This window comes from Haemaphysalis longicornis, unplaced genomic scaffold, assembly GCF_048455015.1.
Source record: "Haemaphysalis longicornis isolate Haplotype H1 unplaced genomic scaffold, Haemaphysalis longicornis Haplotype H1 scaffold_10, whole genome shotgun sequence".
NCBI classification, from domain to species: domain Eukaryota; kingdom Metazoa; phylum Arthropoda; class Arachnida; order Ixodida; family Ixodidae; genus Haemaphysalis; species Haemaphysalis longicornis.
This window is the reverse complement of record NW_027526204.1, coordinates 51,542,467-51,565,846: the sequence shown is the minus strand read 5'-3', so window position 1 is coordinate 51,565,846 and position 23,380 is coordinate 51,542,467. Positions and strand designations below refer to the sequence as shown.

The following is a 23,380-nucleotide window of genomic DNA, read 5'->3' as shown; positions in this document are numbered from 1 at the left end:
AAGGTTTCATCTGCATATACAGGTCAACTGCATTGTGAATTAGGTGGTACTGGATTAGGCTAATTGGTTGCCATTTAGTAGAATTGAAAAGTGATAACAAAACCGGAAATGACAATACAGAATGCTGACTACGTTCTAAAAGCTTTTTCCCCACGCTGTGCAGTATATTATGGCAGAAGGGCAGAAAGAAAACACACCAAATAAATAATAATATGACCTGCACGTGACAAGAAATGGGACAAGCACGGAAGTCAGTCACTCATATGGGTGACAAATTTATAAAGCATCAAGGCGATGAATGTTTAGTAAATTTGAAGTCACCCTGCTTGCACAATTGTCTTACTTATGGCTATGCCTATGCCCCGTGTAGTTCGTCCTTTTGGTGCCATTCATAAGCTTTTGCAACCCACGTGTCTTGACGAGTAGGTGAGCGCCCCCATATGCGGTGAAACATGGGAGTATTAATAGTACTATTGCTTGATTGCCTGTGCCAGTTTTGGAGGAGTTTTGATGTCTACAGGCTTTATCATTCAGCCAGTCCCTTATCTGGCGTAAATCATCTCTTTACACACGGGGAAAATGTCGGACACAACACTGCTCTGAAGCAGTATGAAAGGTGTTTGTTTTGTGAACAAGTGGCACCCATGAGCTCTTTTGAGTTCATGCGTCAGCTGAGACCAAAGTTTCTTCGACGCAACAAAGACAACTTTGATGCCAGCATATTCTGCCCTCTTGTTTAGCATGTGGGAAACCTTGTGGACATCAGGGAAAACAGATGTTTTCAGATGTTTTGAGTAGCTTTTTTTGTTCCTTGCTTTAGCCTTTGTGCAGTTCCAAGTGATATCTCTGACATTTTAATTATAAAAGTTGCAGGAACCTCCACCAACGAATCTCTTCATTTGCACATCGAAGCTAAACTTGGTTTCTTTACGGCATTCCTCAAAGTGGCCAAGGCAGTGTTTTATTTTATAATTTTTGACTGAGAATGTAAGCATTTCGCTGCACTCGATTCACAAAAGTGCAGAAAAAAGCAGTGACGCTTTATCAAGGGGAAGAGCTAAGCAGGCACGCAACATCGGTTGAAAGTTGAAGGGCTTAGACCGCATGGCATTTCCATGACGAAGACATACAAGGAGGACTTGCCATCTCGCATCATCGGGTTTAAGATCCCGTGGCAGTGCCCTGTATACCAGTTTAACAGAGGTTACTTTGAGTGGAACCATGTTGACAACAATTTTATTTTTAGCCTTACAGAGGTATCTGACTACCTCCAGTGGCACTGACCTTCTAAAGTGCATGGTTTTTCTTCAGACACTAAAGACGTACATATACTTATCCCTGCAACATGCCAAACTCATGGAGTTGTCACTGAGCACATAGGCAACTTTCCAAATTGCCCACAAAATGAAGGTTGCAGCTTTGTTAGGTCTGGGGCCTCCATGGGCCACAACGTCAACATACCCACCCACATTAGTGGTTTCACAACACACTGGGAAAGGTTTCTCATGCGTCCTCACATCCTAAGAAAAATGTTCGGTTGCCCATTACTTTTTTTTTTATTTCTGGCTGTGTTCAAATTCAGCGTGCTTTACTGCAACTGTGGTTTCACATGGGATTCTCAGTGAGCTCTATCCTGTTAAATTAGACTAATGATGTCGCTTGTCTTGATCAACATGTATACAAAGTAAGCTAGTCGATTGTAAATTTCCAGCCACCCTTGTTACAAGTTTTTGCCTCATTAATTGAGGAAGAATTTTTAAGTAAAATGTACAGGTTTACTTTTAGCATCCTTATAGAACAGGACTACCCAGGTAGTCCGCATTTCATGCTACAAGTTCCAGAGACTTGGCCTCTTCTGTGTAACAGTTCTGCAATTAAATGCTGTGCATTAGAAATATTTAAGCACTTTACGAAAGTTCTATTAAAAGCTCTCATACATTTGCATCTTTCCACTGAATTCAAACAAGATTTGTGGATCCTAACGATAGACCGGCAAGTACTATAAATTGGAAAGAAGTTTTTGCTGTGCTTTGTGCATGATTAAAATGTGCTATTTTGTTAACTCCTACAATATCTTTCTCTTCAGCCATATATATAAAAACCTATTATTCAATGGGGAAGATTACTTGGCATTTTACACACGTTTATAATGGCATAATCTGTGCTTACTTTTGCTTACATGCGCAAGGATCTGTGCATGTAACATTTATTGCCAAGCCTTCTTTACTTTGTCACTCAATCTGTGAGACCCACCGCGGTGGCTCAGTGGCTAAGGCGTTGCGCTGCTGAGCACGAGGTCGCGGGTTCGATTCTCGGCCGCGGCGGCCGCTTTTCTGATGGAGGCGAAAAGCAAAAACGCCCGTGTGTACGAGATTTCGGCGCACGTTAAAGATCCCCAGGTGGTCAAAATTAATCCGGAGCCCTCCACTACGGCGCGCCTCATCGCCTGCGTTGCGTCGGCACGTTAAACCCTACAATCAATCAATCACTCAATCTGTGAACTTGGGTATAAAATGCTCGATAAATTTTCAGACACCTCATGCCTTCTCTGTTCTGTATTGCAAGAGTGTGTGAACACTCCACACTTTTTATACCCGACTGGTTTGTTAGGTCAAGCAAATGTCATTTAGCTTGTTTCTTGCACTCTTCTCACACAATTTTTTCTAATCTTACGTCTCATGTTTTCTGCCTAGGAACTTTTCCACCGACAGCAAGAAAACCCAGAGTCAAGGAAAGCTGTATTTCTGCCTGTCCTGTGAACAGTGCAACCACCGGACCACTAAAGGAGAGATGTGTGCCACCACGAAGCGCTACACCTGTAGTGTTTGCAAAAAAGCCTTCCAAAACAAATGCAGCCTAAATGCACACATGAGACAGCACACTGGCAAGAACCTCCATGTGTGTAGCACTTGTAATAAGAGCTTTATATACAGATCCGTCTTGGTTAATCATGAAAGAGTACACTCAGGTGAAAGGCCTTATGTGTGTGGCATCTGTCAAAAGGGTTTTGCTAGAAGAAGCAGCCGTGTTCGTCATGAACGATTGCACTCTGGCGACAAGCCGTATGTGTGTAGCCTTTGTCAGAAGAGCTTTAATTATAAAGCCAACTTAGTTGCACATGAAAGATTGCACTCTGGCGACAAGCCATATGTGTGTAGCCTTTGTCAGAAGAGCTTTAATTATAAAGCCTACTTAGTTACACATGAAAGATTGCACTCTGGCAAGAAGCCTTACGCATGCAGCATCTGTCACAAAAGCTTTAGTCGAAAAAAGACCCTGGTTGACCATGAAATTGTGCACTCTGGAGAGAGGCCCTATGCATGTAGCATCTGCCAGAAATGCTTCGCTAGAAAACGCGAACTAGTTCGTCATGAAAGACAGCACTCTGGTGATAGGTCCTATGTGTGTAGCTCCTGTTTTAAGAGCTTTGCTTCGAGACACAAATTGGCAAATCATGAAAGATCACATTCTGCTGAGAGGTCATACGTGTGTAGCATCTGTCAGAAAAGCTTTAATCGAAGAAGTTACCTTGTTGCTCATGAAAGATTGCACTCAGATGAGAGACCATATGTCTGTAGCATCTGTCAGAAACGCTTTAATCATAGATCCCACCTGAACAAGCATAAAAAAGTGCATTCTAGGAAATGGGTGTGTAGCAGTTCTGAAAATGGCGTTACTAAAAAAGAACAACTGATTGTACATGAGAGGTTGCATTCTGGTGAGAGGCCTTACGTGTGTAGTACCTGTCAGAAGAGCTTTAGTCGTAAAGCCCACGTGGTTGTACATGAAAGAGTGCACTCTGGTGAGAGGCCTTACGTGTGTAGCTTATGTCCAAGTGCTTTTACTCAACAATCCCACCTGATTGCGCATGAAAGGTACCACTCTGGCGAGAGACCTTATAAGTGTAACGCCTGCCAAAAGAGCTTTGTTGAAAAAAGTGCACTTGTCAAACATGAAAGGGTACATACCAGCAAGAAGCCCAGTTAATAATGTATCAGGAAATTTCCCAGGAAGGAAATTTTGTCATGTTACAAGGGGGTGTGTTGTTACAAAAACAATTTCAGACAAATTTCCACTGGCACACATATTGTACTGTAACAGACTGGTGAAATGGTGGTGGGATGTGTACATTTCAAAAACTTTGCTCGCTACCTTGCCTTGGTCTTACATAAGGTCTCACCAGAACAAAGGGCCCCATGTCAGCAGTATGTTCTTAAAAGTCTTCAAGGGACTCAGCAGATTTATATTGAGTGACTGCACTTTGTTGTAACCACTTTATCAGTGTTATCAGTTGGAAAAGTATGATAAATTGACTAATTGGGAATATTCACAGATTTTATAAGCCCTCTTTAGGCAGAACCTACTAACTCGGCCAGCTACATGCACACTTCCTGCCAAGCCAAAGTGTAGTACTTGTGTTGCCTCTTTACCGAACTCTGGGCCACTCCCAAGACAACTTGATTAAAAATGTATTGCAGATTTGTCATGGCATTCATTGAAAAGATAAAAATGCATTGGTCAATTTGCCTAAATTTTAGACACCAAATAGTGTGCATGTTTCTTCATCCACGTCCCTTCAGTTTAACCACGTCCCTTCAGCAGCATCTCTCTAGAGTTGGAGCAGACCAAAACTGTGAAATGGTCTATCTTCGTGTCAGCTGCGAGATGCTGCTTTGAGTGATGCATTGTTTTAAAAAATATCCAGGTAAAATGGTCTCCAGCCACGTAGACTTTCTAGTTAGTAAATATGTGTTGTGCCCCCCTACCCTAATCTTCGTTGGCCGCTAAGTTCACTGGCCCCACCAGGCTCAGTGGGCAGCATTGTGTGCGGCTGGCGAATAAACACTGACGAGCACAGCCGCTCTCGGTCAGTCACCGTCACCACCAGCATGCTGCAGGTCATCACTCGGCTGGAAAGTACCCTGACCCTCTCACATTCACAAATGCGGGCCAAATCGTGATACTAGCGACGAGGGAAAAGCCCACGGACCGGCCAAAGCCACCGACAGCGCCGAGGCACCGCCCCGTTATGCCGGCCGCCATTACGCCATGCCTCTGTACGGGAAGCTCGAGCCATTCGAGGGTGAAGGGTCCACCTGGCCTGTCTACAAGGAACAAGTCGGCGTGTTTTTCCGGGAGAACGACACATCCGAGGCAAAACAGCGCGACATTTTCCTGGCCAGCTGCGGGACCCGAATCTTCGCTCTCCTGCTTGACCTCAAGCCAGCCACGCCGCATGACAAATCACTAGGTGAGCTGCTCGCGACGCTACGATCGCACTTCAGCCCGGCGCCGTCCACATTAATGGAGCGCTTCCGCTTCAACAACCAGAGCTGCCGAGACGGAGAGACTCTCGGGCAGTTCGTCGCAGCGCTGCGGCATTAATGACCCCGCCCTGCAGATGCGACTCCTGGAGCTTCGGGACCCCTTGCTGGACGGCGGTGTCGAGGCAGCGCTGGCGATGGATGCTGCGGCCAAGGATGCAGGTGAGATGGCATGTGCGGCCGGCTCACCATCGACAGAAGTGACAGTGAACAAGATGGTGACATGGCATGGCACGTGCAGTCGTTGCAGTGGTGACCACTCCCCTCACCGTGCCAGTTCGCCAAGCAGAGTGCTTTGCGTGTAAGAGAATTGGGCAGATTGCTCGGGCGGGCCGAGGGGGGACGGCTAACGGACAAATGCAGCAGCCGGGGGCAAGCGCGTGTTCCCCACAAGCCCACGGCCAAGGGAGCCGGCACAAGGGAGGTAGCGGGGTGTGCGGCAGCAGGTTCGGGTGTAACAGCTAGGCTTCACGTCGTGGCCGAAGACGCACAAATTTTCTACATGTGGCACGCGGGCATAGTTCAGCCGTCTGTGCCACCGTACATGCTGACCGTCGAAATCTGTGGGCAACCCATTTCCCTTGAGCTGGACATGGGCCAGTGTCAGTCATGGCCGGGAAAGTCTTCAGATCTACCTTCCCTGGAGTGTTCGTTGAGGCATCGGGCGTTGTGCTGCGCAGCTACTCCGGACAGCTCGCGCAGGTCGAGGTTCAAGCCCAAGTCAGCATTCGCTTTGGCAACAGGGAGGAAACCCTGCCCCTGTACTTGACCAAGGGGCCGTCACCGACGCTGCTGGGCCAGCACTGGATCCAAGCATGTGGTGTGCGGCTGCAGGAGTACCAGGAAGCAGTACATGTGGTGGCAGACATCCAGAGCCTCCTGACCAATTTCAAGGCCCTGTTCCAGCCCATGCTAGGCACATTCACCGGCACGGTGGCGAGCATACATGTCCTGGAAGGAGCCCGGCCTCGGTTTTTCAAGCCGTACCACTGCCGTTTCCCCTGAAGGATGGAGTCACCCAGGAGCTGCAACGTTTGCAGCAAGAGGATATCCTGGTGCCCGTCAAGTCTTCGGAGTGGGCCACTCCCATCGTGCCAGTCCGCAATCAAGATGGCAGTGTTAGGATCTGCGGGGACTTCAGGGTCACCATCAACCCCGTCACTACGGTAGAGAAGTACCCACTGCCCCGTATTGAAGATCTCTGGTCAGCTTTGTCCGGGGGACAGAAGTTCACCAAGCTCAACCTCAGAAATGCGTACCAGCAGCTGGTGCTTCTGGAGTTGTCCAGAAAGTATTTCACCATATCAGCAATGGTGGGACTCTTCCAGTACATGTGCTTACCGTTCGGCGTGGCCTCAGCCACTGCCATTTTCCAGAGGAAGATGGACAACCTGTTCAGGGCCATGAGTCACATCGCAGTGTATTTCGACGTTATCCTGGTGACCGATACAGACGAGGACCACCTGCAGTAGCTGCCCAGCATCCTGGCACAATGGCAGGATGCCGGGCTGAAGCTCAAGCTGGAGAAATGCATTTTCTTGGCCCCAGCGTTCAGTACCTAGGCCTTTTTACTTTCTTGTTACAAAACAACTTTCTTTACTTTCTTGTCATTACAAAACAACACAACGGGTTCCCGGAACTGCATTATGTTCTAAACGGAACTTCGCTTATGTCTAAGCACTCAATGCTTAAGGATTGGTTAAAAAATGCACGGATATAAGGTTTCGCCACCTTTTTTTTTTGGGGGGGGGGGGGGTGCGAACATTTCAAACACAGCGAAGAACGAATACATGTAATGCGAAAACCCAAACATTGGCTATCAGTTTTACTTGCTACTCAAAGTGCTCTGGGCATCATGTTCCATAGTGGTGAGAAATACTCCGCAGAAATACCAGTATTTTCAAAATTGATTAACCCCCCCTTTTGGCACGAGATTGTCCAGGCATTGTGGCTCGCCTTTTTGAAAATGTTATTTTAAGCAAGCATTGTGGGGAAAAAAATTTAGTGAGTCGTGCAGGCACACACCCTCCACACATGTGGGCAACAGCCTGTATTATAATATTCGATTTTTCCCCCTTTAAACTTAGGTTCGCTTTAAGAGGTTAAGACGTGACCATATTAGGCATTTGATTATGCTGAGTGAAACATATTTGGACCAGGTGATTCATGTCGTGATTTGAAAACGGCATAATAAAAATGAAACACGAAATGCCACAGGACAGATGCACACTCCCAACCACTTAATTTTACAGAGAAATCCCCATAAATTACTCGTGCGCGTTCCCAGAAATGTAAATACTACATAAAATTAACAAGATATTATAAGCAACGACTGTCCAAAAATTGTATTTATTTTCGAAAAGGTACGGGAAGAATTCAATCACACAAACGCTTGTGGGTGTAAAATACGTTCCCGGTAATGTATGGGCGATAGCGCACGAGTAGTGTGCAGTGTAATTATTTTTGTTGGTTTCTTTCTAAAAGGACAGCGCAATTTTACAAAAGTGTGGCAAATGTACGAGTATGCACGGGTCCTGTCGCTTCTTACCCCTTTCGTGTAGTAAACTTTTATCCTTTAAGCAAACACCAACAAGCAGGGAAAGTCACACTTCGTCAGAGTTTTTCTGATGGAGGCAAAAAGCTACCGTCCGAGCGCTCGAGGTTTCGCCGCAGGTTAAAGATCCCCAGGTGGTCAAAATTAATCCGAAGCCCGTAACTATGGCGCACCTCACTGCCTGTGTACCGTCATCACGTTACACCTTATAATAAAAAAACATCATGTTAGGGAGGCAGAGAGTGTAGGTTGGTTGATGTACACTGTTTAGAAGCCCATTAGGAGGCCTTCATGAGGGGCATCTGAAAGTTAGTCAAAATAGCGCATACTGCCCATATCTGCGAAGGAAAGTTTGCCATCCACCTCAATGCAGCTGTACGGCTATGAAGGAAAGCTGTTCAGCTTCCTTAGAAAGTTCGCGGTTGAAGAAAAATTGAATAGAAAGAAAAGAGAGCTGTTATCACTTTCGGAGAGGTTGTTCATTGGTTGTGTTGCCACCTCACAGACAACAGTCGAAACAACTGGAGGAGGTCTCGTTTTGGGCTTTCGCGTTTTCTTCAGCTTTGGAAATGAAAACACCAAAGGCTCGGCTGTGTCAGCCAGCATCCTGTGCCCACTTGCAAAGTTTTTTAGGAAGTCGTCTCCCATGAAGTGTTTAGAGCACACGCTGGCTGTGCTGTTAAATTGGGGGTCCCTTTTTATAGCCACTAGCCATGCTTTGCGCAACTTGGGCTCCCCTGGGATGCAGTGGAAAGACACCTGGAAAGAAAAACACACAATAAAATAAACTGCGTACCAAGAAACGTTTTTTTTTCATGACTCAGTGCATGCTGTGGAAGCCTCCATTGTTTGCTTATTTTAGAACTAAGGAGCAGATTCTGTTTTTTTGCTCTAAATACTCATGCCTAACAGTCGCACAAGAACTTCGTGCACTACGCTACGGTGAGGTTATTCATCGCAAATATGGTTGGAGAAACACCTCATCTAGCATTGAGACTCTTACGAGCGGTCCGCACAGTTACATAGCTTAAATCACACTTGTAGCAGGGGTATGATCGTGTGACTATTCAACAATAACTGCCGCCACTCACTGTAGGTGCACAATATCACTTGAAAAATTCGATCTTGGGAAAATACGTGAAGCTCGAGCCGACTCGCGCTGCCTACTGTGCAGCCTTCTAGCGCGACGTGTAGGTTTTAACCATAGTGGATTCTGTCATTTGTTTTGTTTAGAAAGCTATCAAATGAGTAGTATTTGCATTAAAACCACAACGAACGTAAAAAAACCAACAACAATGGCGGGTGACATTGCAAGGCAGCCAGTTCCCGCATGCCAAGTACTGATAGCAGGCAGGAGTGCTCCACGGCAAATAAAGGGCACTCAGGCGATTTACAAGTGTCATTTGTTTCCAACTTCATCCGCTATTACTGTGCAAAAAATACTCGACACTCACAACCGACTTTCCGCCGGCATCGCATCCTGCTCGGTGAGAAATTCTACGAAGCTAGCATGTTTAACTTGTTTCCTTAGCTGTCCTTCGATCCTCTGGGTGTGCAGCGAGGCACACAGCAGTACTTTGGCATCTTGGACAAAACTGCCAGCTTGCATAGCGCTGGCACCCCACTATCACATAGACTGGGGAATCTGGAAATCCCCCAACATGGCAGACCAGCCCGCAGTCACCGCAAGGGGTCGCCAGTTTTTGCGTAAGTTCTATGAAGAAGGCCAGTGCTCCTGTGCTTTTTTTGTGTTCACAGTCCATGTTTTTTGTTGCACATCATACCATAGGAAGTACTCGCCAACTATCCAAAGAAAATTCTGCTCTAAAACCATGGTTTCTGCCCAATGCGCCCACCTTCCAGCTTCACCACGAGTTGAATCAACGCTTGCATGCGTTGTAAAATAGTGTGACATGAATGCATGGCAGAATAAGTAGCAACAAAAGATAGAATGGGATGATAGCAACAAAGCGCCAATACTGGTCGCCAACAAAAGGACTGACTGGCAGCCAATGCTGGTGCTAAAGCAAGGAAACACCACCACCCACTGAGGTGCATAGAATGCAAAGCACAATTGACATGGTGTGCAAGATGCATAAGACAAATGGCATACTGTGCACTGCTTGAGCCAGAGCAAGTATGCACAACAAGCCACGCATCATGCTTTGAAGGGGACAGAATAAGTACTCGCACTGTCTTTAAAACCCAGCAATAGATCTATATTTTCATTAAAGCACTCCCAAACTTTATGAGCAGTGATATGATGCTGCAGTTTTAGTGCTAGAAACATAATGTTGACCTGTGTCTGCACGTGCAAATTCAAGACAACTCGGAACCAACCTGCCTCTGCTCTACCTTTTTATTATTTTTGAAGGCATTTTGTGCAACTGAACCAACATGAAAGCATTACACATCAATAATCATCATCAACAACCTATTCAGGTCCATTGCAGGACGAAATCCTCTTCCATTGACCCTCACCCGTTGCTGTCATGCACAGCCCGAGTCCACTCTGCATTGGAGTTTTCTTCTTTCATCTCTCCATTAAGCTAATCACCTGTCCCTTTTTCTAGTGCCATTTCTTGGTATCCATTCTATTAATCTGTTGGTACACCTGTTGTCACTTCGTTGCACTAGCCGGCCCTACTCCATTACTTTTTCTCATTTAATTTGAACTACGATATCTCCTCGAGTTTTCTCTCTGATCCACGATGTTCATTTCCTATCCCTAAGTGTGACTTCTATCAGTCTTCACTCCATCGTCCACTGGGCGGACCTAAGTTTTCTTTGCAGTTGTCTCATAGGGTGCCAAATTTCTGCTCTACATGTCATCACAGGCAGCACGCATTGGTTGTGTACTATTCTTTTTAGGGAGAGGGAGAGCTTTCACTTCGCTATTTGTGAGTGTTTGCCAAATTCATACCAGGCCTTTCCTATTTCTTTGTCACGGTTGGGATTAGCACTGACCATCTGGCCAAGATAGTTATATTGTTCTTCCAGCGTTTCGTTTCCAATGCCAAAGTTAGGGAATTCATCATGTTTATGTTGACTTTAGATTCATTCATATTTATTTTGACCCTCAAAGAGGAACTTTCTGATTGTAGTGCTTCAATAATTTTTGCAGTTCTGGAGATTCACTAAAAAAGACTATGACGTCTACAAAGCTCAAATGGTTCAAGTATTTTGCCTATCCGGAACCGCGTGTTTCATCAGTTAATCTTCGTGATTACCCCCTCCATGTATGCTGTGAACAGTTTTGGTGAGATGGTATCTCTCTGTCACACTCCGTTTTGGATCAGAACTTTTTGCTTTGCTCGTGAAGGATCATCCTACTTGTAAATACTTCATATATGTCGTGACAGAATCTTATATAGGTCTCTTCTATCCCTTGGTCATTTAAATTTTGCACATTGCTTTGGTGTTTACTGAATCAAGTGCTGCTAAAAAATGCATCTAAGGGAGTTTTGTTTACTCTGCAGATCTTTCTATTGCTTGATTAACCACATGAATGTGATTCATTGTTGAGTATCCGTCTCTAAACACCACATGCTTTTTTGGTTGTTGGGAATCCAGGCTTTCACTTATGAGGTTAACTATTACTGTAGCAAACAACTTGGATATACCTGTTAGTATAGGTTGACGTGTCTAATTTTTAAGGTCTTTGGTGTCTCCCTTTTTGTGAATCAAAATTATGTTGGCATTTTTCTTGGCTATGTGGAATTTCAGAGTCAATATATTCTGAAAATAGAGCAGCCAGCTTTTTCAGTACAATATCTCCTTCCTCCTTTATTATGCAACAATTCCCATTTAAAAATTTCGGCAATATTTTTCATACAGAAAAAAAACATCAAATGAATGTTTCAATAATGCTTTCTTTAAAATTTATTCCAGAAATATAAAAAGGTAGCCAAAAAGCAGATTTTTTCGATATTCTGAAGGTATTAAGTGTCTAAGCTAGACCTGGGCTATAAAATACAGCATAGTGAAGAATTCCCTATTCTTGGCCACCACAGGATATTTCCGGCCCATGGAAATCGCGACAAAGAGCTGTTCTCATTTTTTTGGTTTAATCTGAAAAATGGCTGCCGTGCCAGACATCACGCCTGATTTCCTGACCTCAGCCTCAGCCACTGAGACAATGTGACAGACAATGTGACAGAGGTGAAGATGCCTTATATTGCACAGACAGTTGTCCTACTCAGCTAGCAGCGGCCGCCGACGAGGTTGCGGCCGCTCAGCTGATCCGCAGCCGACCAACCCCGCAGCCTCCCATGCATGCACCGCTGGGTCATCTCGGGCTACGTGACCAGCGAAGAGGACGCCACGTCGGCCATGAATGAAAGTGAGGCTGGGCCTCCTTCTGTGAGTGTTGCACAGGAATGAACGGCTTTGAGCGATTCTCAGCAATAGAGCTACATCAAAGGTTAACCAAGCGAAACCAAGACTCAAGCAGACTAAGCCAAGCTTTTGCTTTACATATCCAAGGTTAACTGAAGTAAGCAGCAGCCATTTTTTGCTTAATATTTCGCAGCCTGTCATCTAGCTATCTGTGCTTGATGACTGGATTCATCCCTTCCTTTGCACTGAAGGGCACATGCATCGCTGTTGGCCTGTGCTGGCTTTTCAGTTGGCATGCCATCAGTGGCGTGGAACTGTGGAACCAAGAGCTGGCAAAGCCACTGGCCAAGCAGCACCTTTGTGTGCAGGTATCGTTCGTTTCTAGTCTTTATTTTTGTAAACTCGGTGAGCACAGTATTTGTATCAGCCATTAAACCCTCGCCTAGTCATGTGTTTGCTTGTACTGAACCATACGCACAAACATGTCGGTCATGGCTGGGCGATAAGGTGCAGGTGAAACAGCCAATTCGCCCTCGCCTAGTCGCATCGTGTCGCAGTAATGAAGCTCGGAGCAAGCGAACTAAGAAAGCGCAGCTGGCATGCCAGCGTGTAATTTTTCTGACGCAATGAATGACCTCGAAAGAAGTGGTATAGTAGAGCTGTCGCTCTAAAAAGTGACCCGAATGCTAACCTGAACAGTCCTCTTCTGTTTGAGAACTTGCACCCTTGTGAAACCTCAGGCAGCACTGCGTACCTGAAAAAAATTCAGTCATTAATGTAACAACCTAGACATTACACACAACAGGTACTGCACCCATTACACCCGTGGTAATGGCCGCCTGTGTGCACTGGCTCCTGGATGAATCGCTGCTGCGGGCCCCAACAGTAGACAAAGCCATGATGCTGCTTCTTGGCATCGACGCTGATACACGTTGAATGCTTACTGTAGGTTGCAGTGTCCTCTGGAAGCAAAACACATACCACTTGTTAAAACTTCCAGAACCACACCACATGCTAACTGTACCGGTAATTAGCCAATTGCTAGTTTACAACCCTGTAGAAAACAGCACGTGCACAATTCTTTCTACCAACAAGCCTTTGCAACCAATGGCATTGCTTGTTTGCTATGCCAATAACCTGCTGCCTACTGGTCCAGCAAGAAACAGGAGGCCACGAAGCTTCTTACTGGCAGAAATGATCCTGGTGCTGCATTCTGCTCCTGTTTCGGATATCTCTCCTTGCTGCTGTGTAGTGTATGTGTGGTGGTGTTGTACACACAGATGAAGCACGCCTATAAGTTGATAATGCAGAAAACTAATCCAAACATCAAATAACTATGGAAAGTTCATATCATTTCACACAGGTACCACACAACTTTGTGAACAGTTGAATGTTCCTTCACAGAAGGCTAAATATATATTAGAACGAGATATGGGTTATGTGCTTCCTTCTCTAGTCCATTTTTTATGCACAGTTCCAAAATTTTAAATTTAGCATTAATTTACAGCACGTCACATGGAGCTCTAATTATGTTTAACTTACAAACTCTTACCGAACTCACCAACACGTCTAAAGGTCCAACCACATGGACGCAAAATCGCATGCCAAGAAAGCATCAGCGTTATTTGGCGGCACCATGCCAACAAGCAGGAGAGGGCAAACAACCACGAAACCGACAAAGTTGCACATCAGCTGCTGTGTCGACATGCACTGCTGGACAAGTTTCCATAAACTCTGCCAAGTTATGGTTGATTATGAGCAGCTAATTTTGATCATTAAACTGAAGTAATTCGAACACTAAGATTATCATAAAAACACTTATCTCACTTTATTGATTGCCCAGAATGTTTATGGGCCAATTTTTAAATACTGCAAAATGTACGTCTAGTCATCACCGTCAAATCTGAACTCAGACAGCATGATAAACAAAAACACACTTTTCAAGACTTCTTTCCTTTACTTGATGTCCGACCTTGATGAGGGCTTCATTAATTTAAAGTGTGAAGCAAACCAACTTTGGCGCTGCCTTGCTACAGAGTTGAACCACACTCGCAGATTAAAAGGGAAGATACCCTGGTATTCTTTTTTGCACTGATAAAAAGCTGAGCAATCCCTCACCACAAAAAAACTAGTGAGGTTGTGCTGAGAGCAGAACTATAGACCTTCCAAACAGACGCCGAACACCAAAACTCTGAGCCACTTCAGTATACAGTCTGAAGGGGCCGAGAATTCGGTACATTAGCCCAGGCAGCCAATGAATATTGTCGGGTGTGTTTAGTTCTGGCAGTACTTAAGAAATGCTTGCAATAACATTTGTTTCTTACACGCTGATCCTGCAAATGAGGCCAGTTATGCTAGTACTAGAAACTATGTTGCCAAAGTTGATTTATTTCAGTCAGCAAAGCTATCACAGATCCCCAAACTCCCCTACACAAACCACCGCGGTCATGACTGGAAGGAAATGAATCACTAGAATTCTGGATTGATAATACTTGATTGACAAACCAATCCTGCAGACAACCCACATCATGCTAATACTACAAATGATGTAGCCCGAACCTCCTTATTTACCTCATAAAAGGCTATCGCATGTCCCCGACCTCTTAGGCCGTGGCAAAGCTACCTACGAATGGGATGTGTGCTTTCGAACACAAATAGCTTCACAATTATCCCGTGGCAGCCTATTACGCGCCCCCTTCGCATGGCTTGATTAACTTGTTCGACAGCCCCTCCTGGGTAACCCTTACCCGACGCAATGAGTGGCCATACAGCAAAGATACATTAAGTATTTGTTTACAAGGTGGGAAAACAAAATGTAGAGATCACATACAGACATCTGGCCACTACAGAAATGGTACTTTTTGCACATTGCTTGCCAGAAGTGAGACTCCATTTTCTAAATTTGTGAGCACCAATTTGGTTGTGTTTTAACAGGTATTACAAAAGCTGAAAGGAGCAACTGCTTCTGAAAAATAGCAATTCTAACAGTTTCCTCAGCTTTCTCACAATTCTCAAACTTACTAAACTAACTAGTTCTAAATTAGTATAATGGGAATGACTAAGCTCACATGCCAAATAGATTTTGATTGATTGATTGTGGAGGTTTAACACGTCGACGCAACACAGGCAATGAGGCGTGCTGTATGGAGAGCTCCTGATTAATTTTGACAACCTGGGGATCTTTTACGTGCGCCGAAATATCGTACACACGGGTGTTTTTGCTTTTTGCCTCCAACAAAAAAGCGGCCGCCCTGGCCAGGTATCGAACCTGCGACGTCATGCTCAGCAGCGAAACGCCTTAGCCACTGAGCCACTGCGGCGGGGTCACATGCCAAATAGTTTCGGTGTCTGTGCTTGTGCCAAGTGGTGGTGTAGCACCGAGCTAGCACATCAAGATGGCAGAATGGCACGATGGCTAGGTTCCGCTGTCTTGTTTCAAGTTCCCGCATGTTTTTTTCTTCTCTTTTTGAATAACCTAGAACCGTATGCATTGCACTATGTGCGCTGCATACCACACTTGGAAGGAACAATCAAATAGTAGAAGGCACCTTGCTTCTTACGGTATAACGCACGTAAAACACACAGTGCTGTTTGAAAAGTGATAATAGGGAGTAAATGCATTAGAAGCAAACACTAATTTTCAAATTACCGTAACTACGTGCATTGAATGAAGAGCTATTACTATAAGCCTTGCTATTAATCTAGACAGAGTACTGTCATTTCATCACTTCAGACTAGTTGTGAAAAGTGCCGAAACAACAAGTGCACCCGGAGCACAGGTATAGGCGCATCAAGAAATCTTGCTATATCACGGTTCCACGCACGGCCAGTATGTCCAACATTTTTCCAACACATCATTTCCCACTCTCCCGATTTCTCTTCAACGTTCAAACACTCGCAACACCTCAGCTGGTAGTCCAGCTGTTATTACAGCATGAAGATATTAATGACTTCCATCGTTTTCATCATTCATAGTGACAAGTATGGATTGCAGCAAATGTTATGGGTTCAAAATTCTTGCCATTTCTAACAGTCTACTGGTGATTACCTAACCCTTTCTGTCACGAATTAATATATTCACTTCAGAAAAATTCCATACTTGGAGGTTTAGCAGTGTCATGTGTCCAGTGGTAAGAAAAAAAAAGTTCAGTCTCTGTTGAATGCTTATTACGCAAATGCCGACGCAAATGCCGTCGCGTCCTCATATGGAGACGATTACTCAATCCTGCTTTTCCCTATAAAAAATAATAAATATCCTGAGGCCGTTTACAAACAAGGAGGTGAAATAATAACTTCTGCACATGAAAGAAATGTTTTTAGCCTTTATAAATGATTTACGCCGCAGTAAAAAAGAACTTAGGACGGCAACACACCAGAGCTCCCACAAAACTTGGTGCGTCCATTTTGAAACAATGTTTATGAACACGGTTCCGCCATTACACATCACATGGTGCTACCTTTCACTTCCATAGGTTTCGAACATCAGCCACACCGCTCTGCAGCAAGCACTCTTTTCGTTTTCATGAGGAAAAGGACGAAGAAAGTCGCGTCTCCATATCGAAACACAGCGACTGAAAGGGCTAATATTAATTCAGGGCAATAAAAATTGACATTGCTCATTAAAAGTTCACCTCGAAAATGCACGATAAAGTCCTCATATTCGGGATGAATAAATGGCTACCAGACCTCGTAACATAGCATCCTGTGGTAACATCTCCTAATTTTGCCTTTTCTGCTGTTTTTTTTTAAATGGCCAAGACATGAAAGCGTCCTCGTAGGTAACCTCCCATACAATACATTTACTCAGATATAACCATAACTATATCAGAGGTAAGCTGAAATACAAGACATTTACCCAGATGTAACCATAACTATACCAGCACAAAATAATTTAGTAAGCGACACGTAAGTGTTGCACCAAACTTGAGAAGTTTGTAAGTGAAGCAGCAAAATGTGTAGTCAATATTCTACCAAACTGGAAAAGGTGGTGGCCCCGAGCGAGTATGTGCTCCGGAGTGTTTTTGCACAGGCACACTCAAGGGTATCTACAGGTTAGAATCCGAAAGTACGTGAGAAAAAACGCGCACGCATTTCTTATGGTAGAATATAGGCCATTATCCACCATTGCTGTTTGTGTTTTAAGTTTTGGAACATTTTCTTTATTTGCACAAACCAAATTATCAGAACAGAATGTTCAGCCATGCATCTCCAATTAGTAAAATAGTGACGTGGTGTTTTCTGACACCTCTGTGTAAGGTGCACAAAAAGGAGAATAGAACTAATGAAACCAACTTTATTAGGGAAACAAAAAAGAATGTCCAAAACACATTTCGGTACATACTTCCCCTGTGCGGTTTGATTTGTGGTCGCCAGCACTCTTAAATATCTTGCAGCTGGTTTGGCGAGTCCAAAGCAAATATCATGACAAAAATGACGGCAACTTTTATGAAAGCAGTGAGTAGTAAGGACCAATTTCTTTGCGCTGTGTACACTTTTGTTAATGTTCGCTGCTCATTTCCTGACATCTCAGGTTCTTATTCTGGTATACGCACTTTGAAGAGCTCACAAAAATGGTTTCATTTTTTATGTCTACATGTCTTTTGCCTCCTTCCTCTCTTCCCGGGCGAGTTTCTTTACAGCGTTGTTTTGCTGTTGGCAAAACTGCCTCATCCTCATGCCGACATAATAGTGGAGAATGCCTGGTAGTAGCATTTCTTTATCCTCTTCACATGAAAAGTCATCTGTTGAGTCCGAAGGTCATGGTCTAAAGTCTCTTCGTAAACATTTGCAGTAGGTGTGTGAGAAACAAAGTAGTTCTCTGCTGAACAAAGGAGAGTGTACAAAGGAATGTTCGGGAAGGCTAGGAAGACTCATGACTTGTCGTGAACGAGCTCAGACATTTTTCCATGCTGGGGCACTTCTGTATTTCCCAGAGCATTTTTGCATACAGTGCAAGAGGACTTTTGCCAAAATCTATGGGCTACAAATCCAGCTACAAAATATACAATGCAATCTTGGTAGGCTGGGTCCTCACGAAAAAGGGAAATTGTCTTAACATTCGCAAGGGTCAGTGGAAATGAGACGATTAATTTTTTCAACAAGCTTGCTGCCTTTGCTCTCGTGTTTCTGCTAGGCAAAAAGACTTCTTCGATACCCTCCACTGTAGGGCACGGCTTTTCCTCGCTTTCGGTTATTTGGCAGTTTCCAAGTTTTGGTGGTCTGATGAGCTTGTACACATACAGAAGGCGGTAAACACGGAGGAAGGTAGGTATAGTCTGGTGGTCATTCTGGCAGCCAGCTTGCCTATCTGTTCCAAAAAACTGCTCGATTGGGCCCTGGTTCATTTTAGATGTAACTACATACACGAAGCCACAAGTAGAAAGCAAATACAAAGCACTATGGTAGAGCTAAGGGTGACCCGTAGGCCTCCACTCGTGCTCCTGGCCAAAAACAATTGCTTAGTTATTTCTCCTTTTTGGGGTTTGCTCTCCTAGGAATCCAGAAACTGCAAAGCATTTCGCAGAACGTAGATGCCCTCTCCATTTGTTCAAACTCCTTCGCGCGGTACCATTCTGTTCTGGTACCATACCATTCTGAACCAATGGAATGAAAATTGCACTTGCTTTATTTGCTTAATGCTCCCTGTGAACGCAGGAGCCCACATTTAGGTAGCTTCTGCTGGTTGCACAACGAAGACATTCTCTTAGCCAGAATTCTTTGGGTCCAGTTTGATACCTCTTGCGTTCGCATTGCATGATGGCACAGTGCTTTGAAGGCTGCTGCACTCAGAACATTGCTGGGACCCATAGCCATTACAGTTACTGTGCCTCCATGCTTTAAGAGGATCCACGGAGGCGCATTCTCGCTGGACATTTGGGTAGGATGCATGTTTTGGTACACCTCTGCACATGGGAACGTTATCGGTGGTTTGAATAAGACTTGCAACATCTTGAACGGTGATTGGCTTGCCAGCAGTCATCCAACCTGGTTTTCAGAATAAACACTTCAACAGGCTGGTCTCGGTTATGTCTGCACACGATCACGTGCTTCGTGACAACAGGAGTGGTTTCACTGCTTGCGACATTAATCTCGCAGTAGATGATTCAATCTCCTTCAAACATGTCCGCCCCGACAAAAAAGAAAAGTTGTGCAATGTAGAGAGCTTTATTAAATAATAAAAATATCAGGCGACCACAGAATGTTGCGCGGTTTTAGCCCTCCTATAGCAGCATCCCTATAGCAGTAGTAAAACGCCAAGTACATGATTTTCAAGCTTATGATGTCTCGAAATACTTGTGCTACAATAAGGTAAGATACATGCGTTTGTCCACCCTTCACAAAATATTTTCAAAATTGATTCCACTCGTTACTATAGACATCAGCCTGATGAATTATTCCTTGTCCCTATGAGCCTCTTATAATGTACACTACTGAGGACAAATCAGCAAAAATTTAAATATATATAAAGAGTGCCAAAACCAAAGAAAAACACATTCTATGAATATCACTTTCTAATGTTGACTCCAATCTGTGTCCATGCCTTCCTTTTTAACACACGCACACACATGCATGCGAGCACATGCACAAACAGGCAAACATACACTCTCACTTACACAAGCACATACATAGGCACATACATATGCGCACATGCACACGCATGCACGTACGCACACATGCACCCCCCCCACACAAACACGTGCATTTGCCTTCTACAAAGATTATGGTGCCTAATGCCTAAGACACCATCTTCTGTTGCTCGCAATGTGAAGCCACAATGGCAAGACGAAAGAAAGACTCCCGTCTGAAATGTACCATATTTTAAAGCACAGCTGAAGACACTCAAACAAAAATTGCCGCGTATCTGCTCCTTTCGTTGCAAATGTCGTCGAAAGACGACAGTCTTTGTAGACATTTGCCAAGGAAATGCCCCCCTTTGCTTTCCCGCTAACCTCAAATGTCGTCGAAAGATGACAGTCTTTGTAGACATTTGCCAAGGAAATGCCCCCCTTTGCTTTCCCGCTAATTTCTCATGCCATTCTTGTACGGTCGCGCTCATCCCAAGGTAAACACACTAAAGGATTGCTCAGGGCAATTTGAATTTACCGCGTTCCACTGATACAGGCTGGGTTCCTCGATGCCAGCGCTGCAGTACGGCGGATGCGCGCGTGAATGGAGGCGGCCGACTACAAGGTTTATAGAACCGCGTCGCAGTGCTCCACGTGCGCTCCAAGCAGAACATGGAACCTAGCTAGTGGAACCTTTCGTTGCTGTTGCCGCGTGATTTTTCATATGCCGCCAAGAGGCGGCAGTTTTCTGCAGAATATGCAGAATATCATTTTCTAACAAAAAACCAACCATCCATAAATTTTTTAAATAAAGGAACACTGTAAATAGTCGTTGTGTACTAATTTCCTGCGTTATATTTGCGTAATGTCTTGTACTTGTTCAAAAAAGTTGAGAAGTATGAACACATTAACAAGGCTTAGAAGTTTACGTTTGGTTGTGAGTATATAAGACTATTGCGCAATATCAAGTTTACTTTGCCCGGCTGGCTGAATCGAGTCACGGACAGAGAGACATACAGACAGACCAAAATTTCTGGGTTTAAGTAGCCCAAGAAAGACTATCGTCTTTAAAAAGACCAAATGGTCGCGTTATGTTGCAGTCGGCACGGATCATACAACAATCACCTGCTCGTTGCACAATATTGCATCAGAAGAGCACAACCAAGACGAGCCCACAATTCCTCACCTTGTGATAGTTCCACCGGTGCGGGACCCTGACCTCTTCTGGATGCTGAAGATGATGGTCCACCAGGCTGCTCCAGTCTGAGCTGCCCCCACACACAGGGACACAACACCTTGTCCCGGGTGCATCTGGGGTTTCTGCATGGCGAGCATCGTCCTCAAGTCCTTTCTCACACGGGTTTGGATGAGCAATGCCGGCGAATTTTTCACTCTCAAATACCGTTGCTTGACGATTCCTCAAACTTGCCCACGCGAGAGTAGACATGGATGGCGAAACATGGCCTTCAGGTGGGCGCGAGGGGGCAGCTACTAATGCTGATTTCTGGCCTTCTGGCGAGTCTGCATGAATGCACTCAGCTTTACAGCATTCAAATATAGTTGGCACAGCACCCTTTCGCAGCCTCTGAACTTTTGGTTTATTCAGCAATACGTTGCCCTTGTAATCGCTGTAATACCTGCTAGATATTAGGTGCGGCGCGAAGTGCCTTGCACATACTTGGTCGCCTTTTCTCAGCTCTCTCTTCATATTTGGGATGCACTGGCTCCACTGGTGAAACAAGTCTGGGTCTTTCGGTGCCTTGAAGAGAGCACATTTTTCTCTTCCCTTACAGCGCCCAGAATTGCAGCCGGTCACGAAGCACGTCATTAGTTGTCGTGGTCACTGCATGAAAACATAATTATCATAGTCAATTTTATAATCACTATGCCACTATAAGGTCGAATACTTAGTCAAGCACTACAGTCAAACCTCAAAAACAGTTTTTGAATTCGAAAATTCAAGTTCTTCGGGATAGTGGCGCACAAGTTGGAGCTTTCCATCTTGAGTTACGCGTGTTTTGGGGTCCAAAGGAGAGTGTACCTAGCACACAGAAAGTCACCAACAGGAACCGAAGAATCAAGGAAAACGATGCCCCGAAGTTGGTGCCGGCGTTTGTTGTGTCCCACATCACTTACTCCGCCCCATACCTCCAGCTGACAAAGGCGGACCGAGAAGCCCTGGACACAGTGGTCAGAAAGGCTACCGAGCTCTCCGTGGGAGTGCCTGTCCACTCGTCCAAGCACAAACTGCTGGGCATGTGCAGGCACAACAGGCTGCACTAATTGGTGGAGGCCCACCTCTCTAACCAAATCAGACTGATTCAGAACAAACACAGACGGGCAAGAGGGGATGGAGCATCAAACCAACACTGGACACCAAGGCACCCTGGTGACTTGCGCATTGGTCTGCATGACCCAACCAGTCGAAGCGGAGGAAGTTGCCGTGGCCCTAAGGCTACCACACCTGAGTTATAGCACTATAGTCACAGACTCCAAAGAAGCATACACCAACTTCTGAAAGGGGAGGGTGTCCCCTGCGGCACGTGTGATACTTTCCAAATGAAGACCCCCATGGCGAGCCCTAGAGCTCGCGTGGGTGCCGGCTCACACAAAGGTGGATGGAAACAAACTTGTCGACCACCGCTCCTGAAAGTTTTCCGTCCGGGCCAAGGATAGCCGGCGCTGCGCCCCATCACAAGCTACAGAGAAAAATCCGAAATGTACCGAGAACGCAAGTCCAGGTTCCCCGAGCCTGACCTGCAGTTGAGCCGCAAGCAGCAGATCGTTATCTGAAGGTTACAGGCCGGGTGGCTAGCACATCCCGCACTCCTAAGCACGATGTATCTAGACATGTACGAGAGTACTTGCCCATCCTGCAAAGACAGAGAAGGCACTCTGGCACACATCCTGGCTCAGTACAAGTCTATTGAGATCTCCCCACCCCTATTCCTGCACCTGACCTGCCCCAGCGATGGGAGACCTTGTTGTCTAGCCCCGACCTGACGACCAAGCTCATGCAGGCAGCCGGGGCCAGGAGCTGCTAGACGCATATGGGACCTGAGAAGAGGGTTCCACCACGTCCGGTGCCTGCATGCACTAGCCAATACCTTTACTGGGCTGAATAACAGTTGATCCTCTTTCTCTTTAGAACATGAACTGACACTCACATGGTCATCAGAAAAGAACACAAACGTGATAACATCACTTGCGACATAGCAATCTGCTCAAGATCAAGGCACTCACAGTGCGGTCTTTTCGCAATATCTGAATTCGTGTGGACCCAATAATTCTGTGATGACGACTTGATGAAAGAAAAGGTTTAACTAGCCGATTGTTTGGGTGGTCAGTGGGTTAAAAAAAAAATGCCGGGAACCCTGGTAGGCCCGCCACTGCAGCCATACAAATCGCAGCACTTTATTTGGAGTCCATGGGTGTTACCAATGGGATAACAACACTACAGTGACAGTAACCATCCGGCGGTAAGTTACGACGTGACATAATTAGATTGCGTTTGATATTCTTGGGTTGCCTTATCATGCTGACAGTGCCTTCATCATGCTGACAGTACGTTAATACAACAGGGCAGCTGTCCAATTCAC

At 45.1% G+C, this 23,380-nt stretch overlaps 1 protein-coding gene and 1 long non-coding RNA gene across 2 annotated transcripts in view; one reads left to right on the top strand and one right to left on the bottom strand.

The window, feature by feature from the left end:
- Positions 1-4,479, top strand: part of LOC144158520 (uncharacterized) — a 34,297-nt gene extending 29,818 nt beyond the window's left edge. Inside the window, exon 5 of the mRNA XM_077689426.1 lies at positions 2,694-4,479. Coding sequence (XP_077545552.1) covers positions 2,694-3,987 — 1,294 coding nt within the window. The 3' untranslated portion in view covers positions 3,988-4,479. The remainder of the gene's footprint in view (positions 1-2,693) is intronic.
- Positions 4,480-7,643: 3,164 nt separating this feature from the next.
- The window catches only part of LOC144158519 (uncharacterized), a 77,110-nt gene continuing 61,373 nt past the window's right edge, over positions 7,644-23,380 (bottom strand). The window contains exon 5 of the long non-coding RNA XR_013320111.1: positions 7,644-8,637. This is a non-coding gene — a long non-coding RNA (uncharacterized LOC144158519). The remainder of the gene's footprint in view (positions 8,638-23,380) is intronic.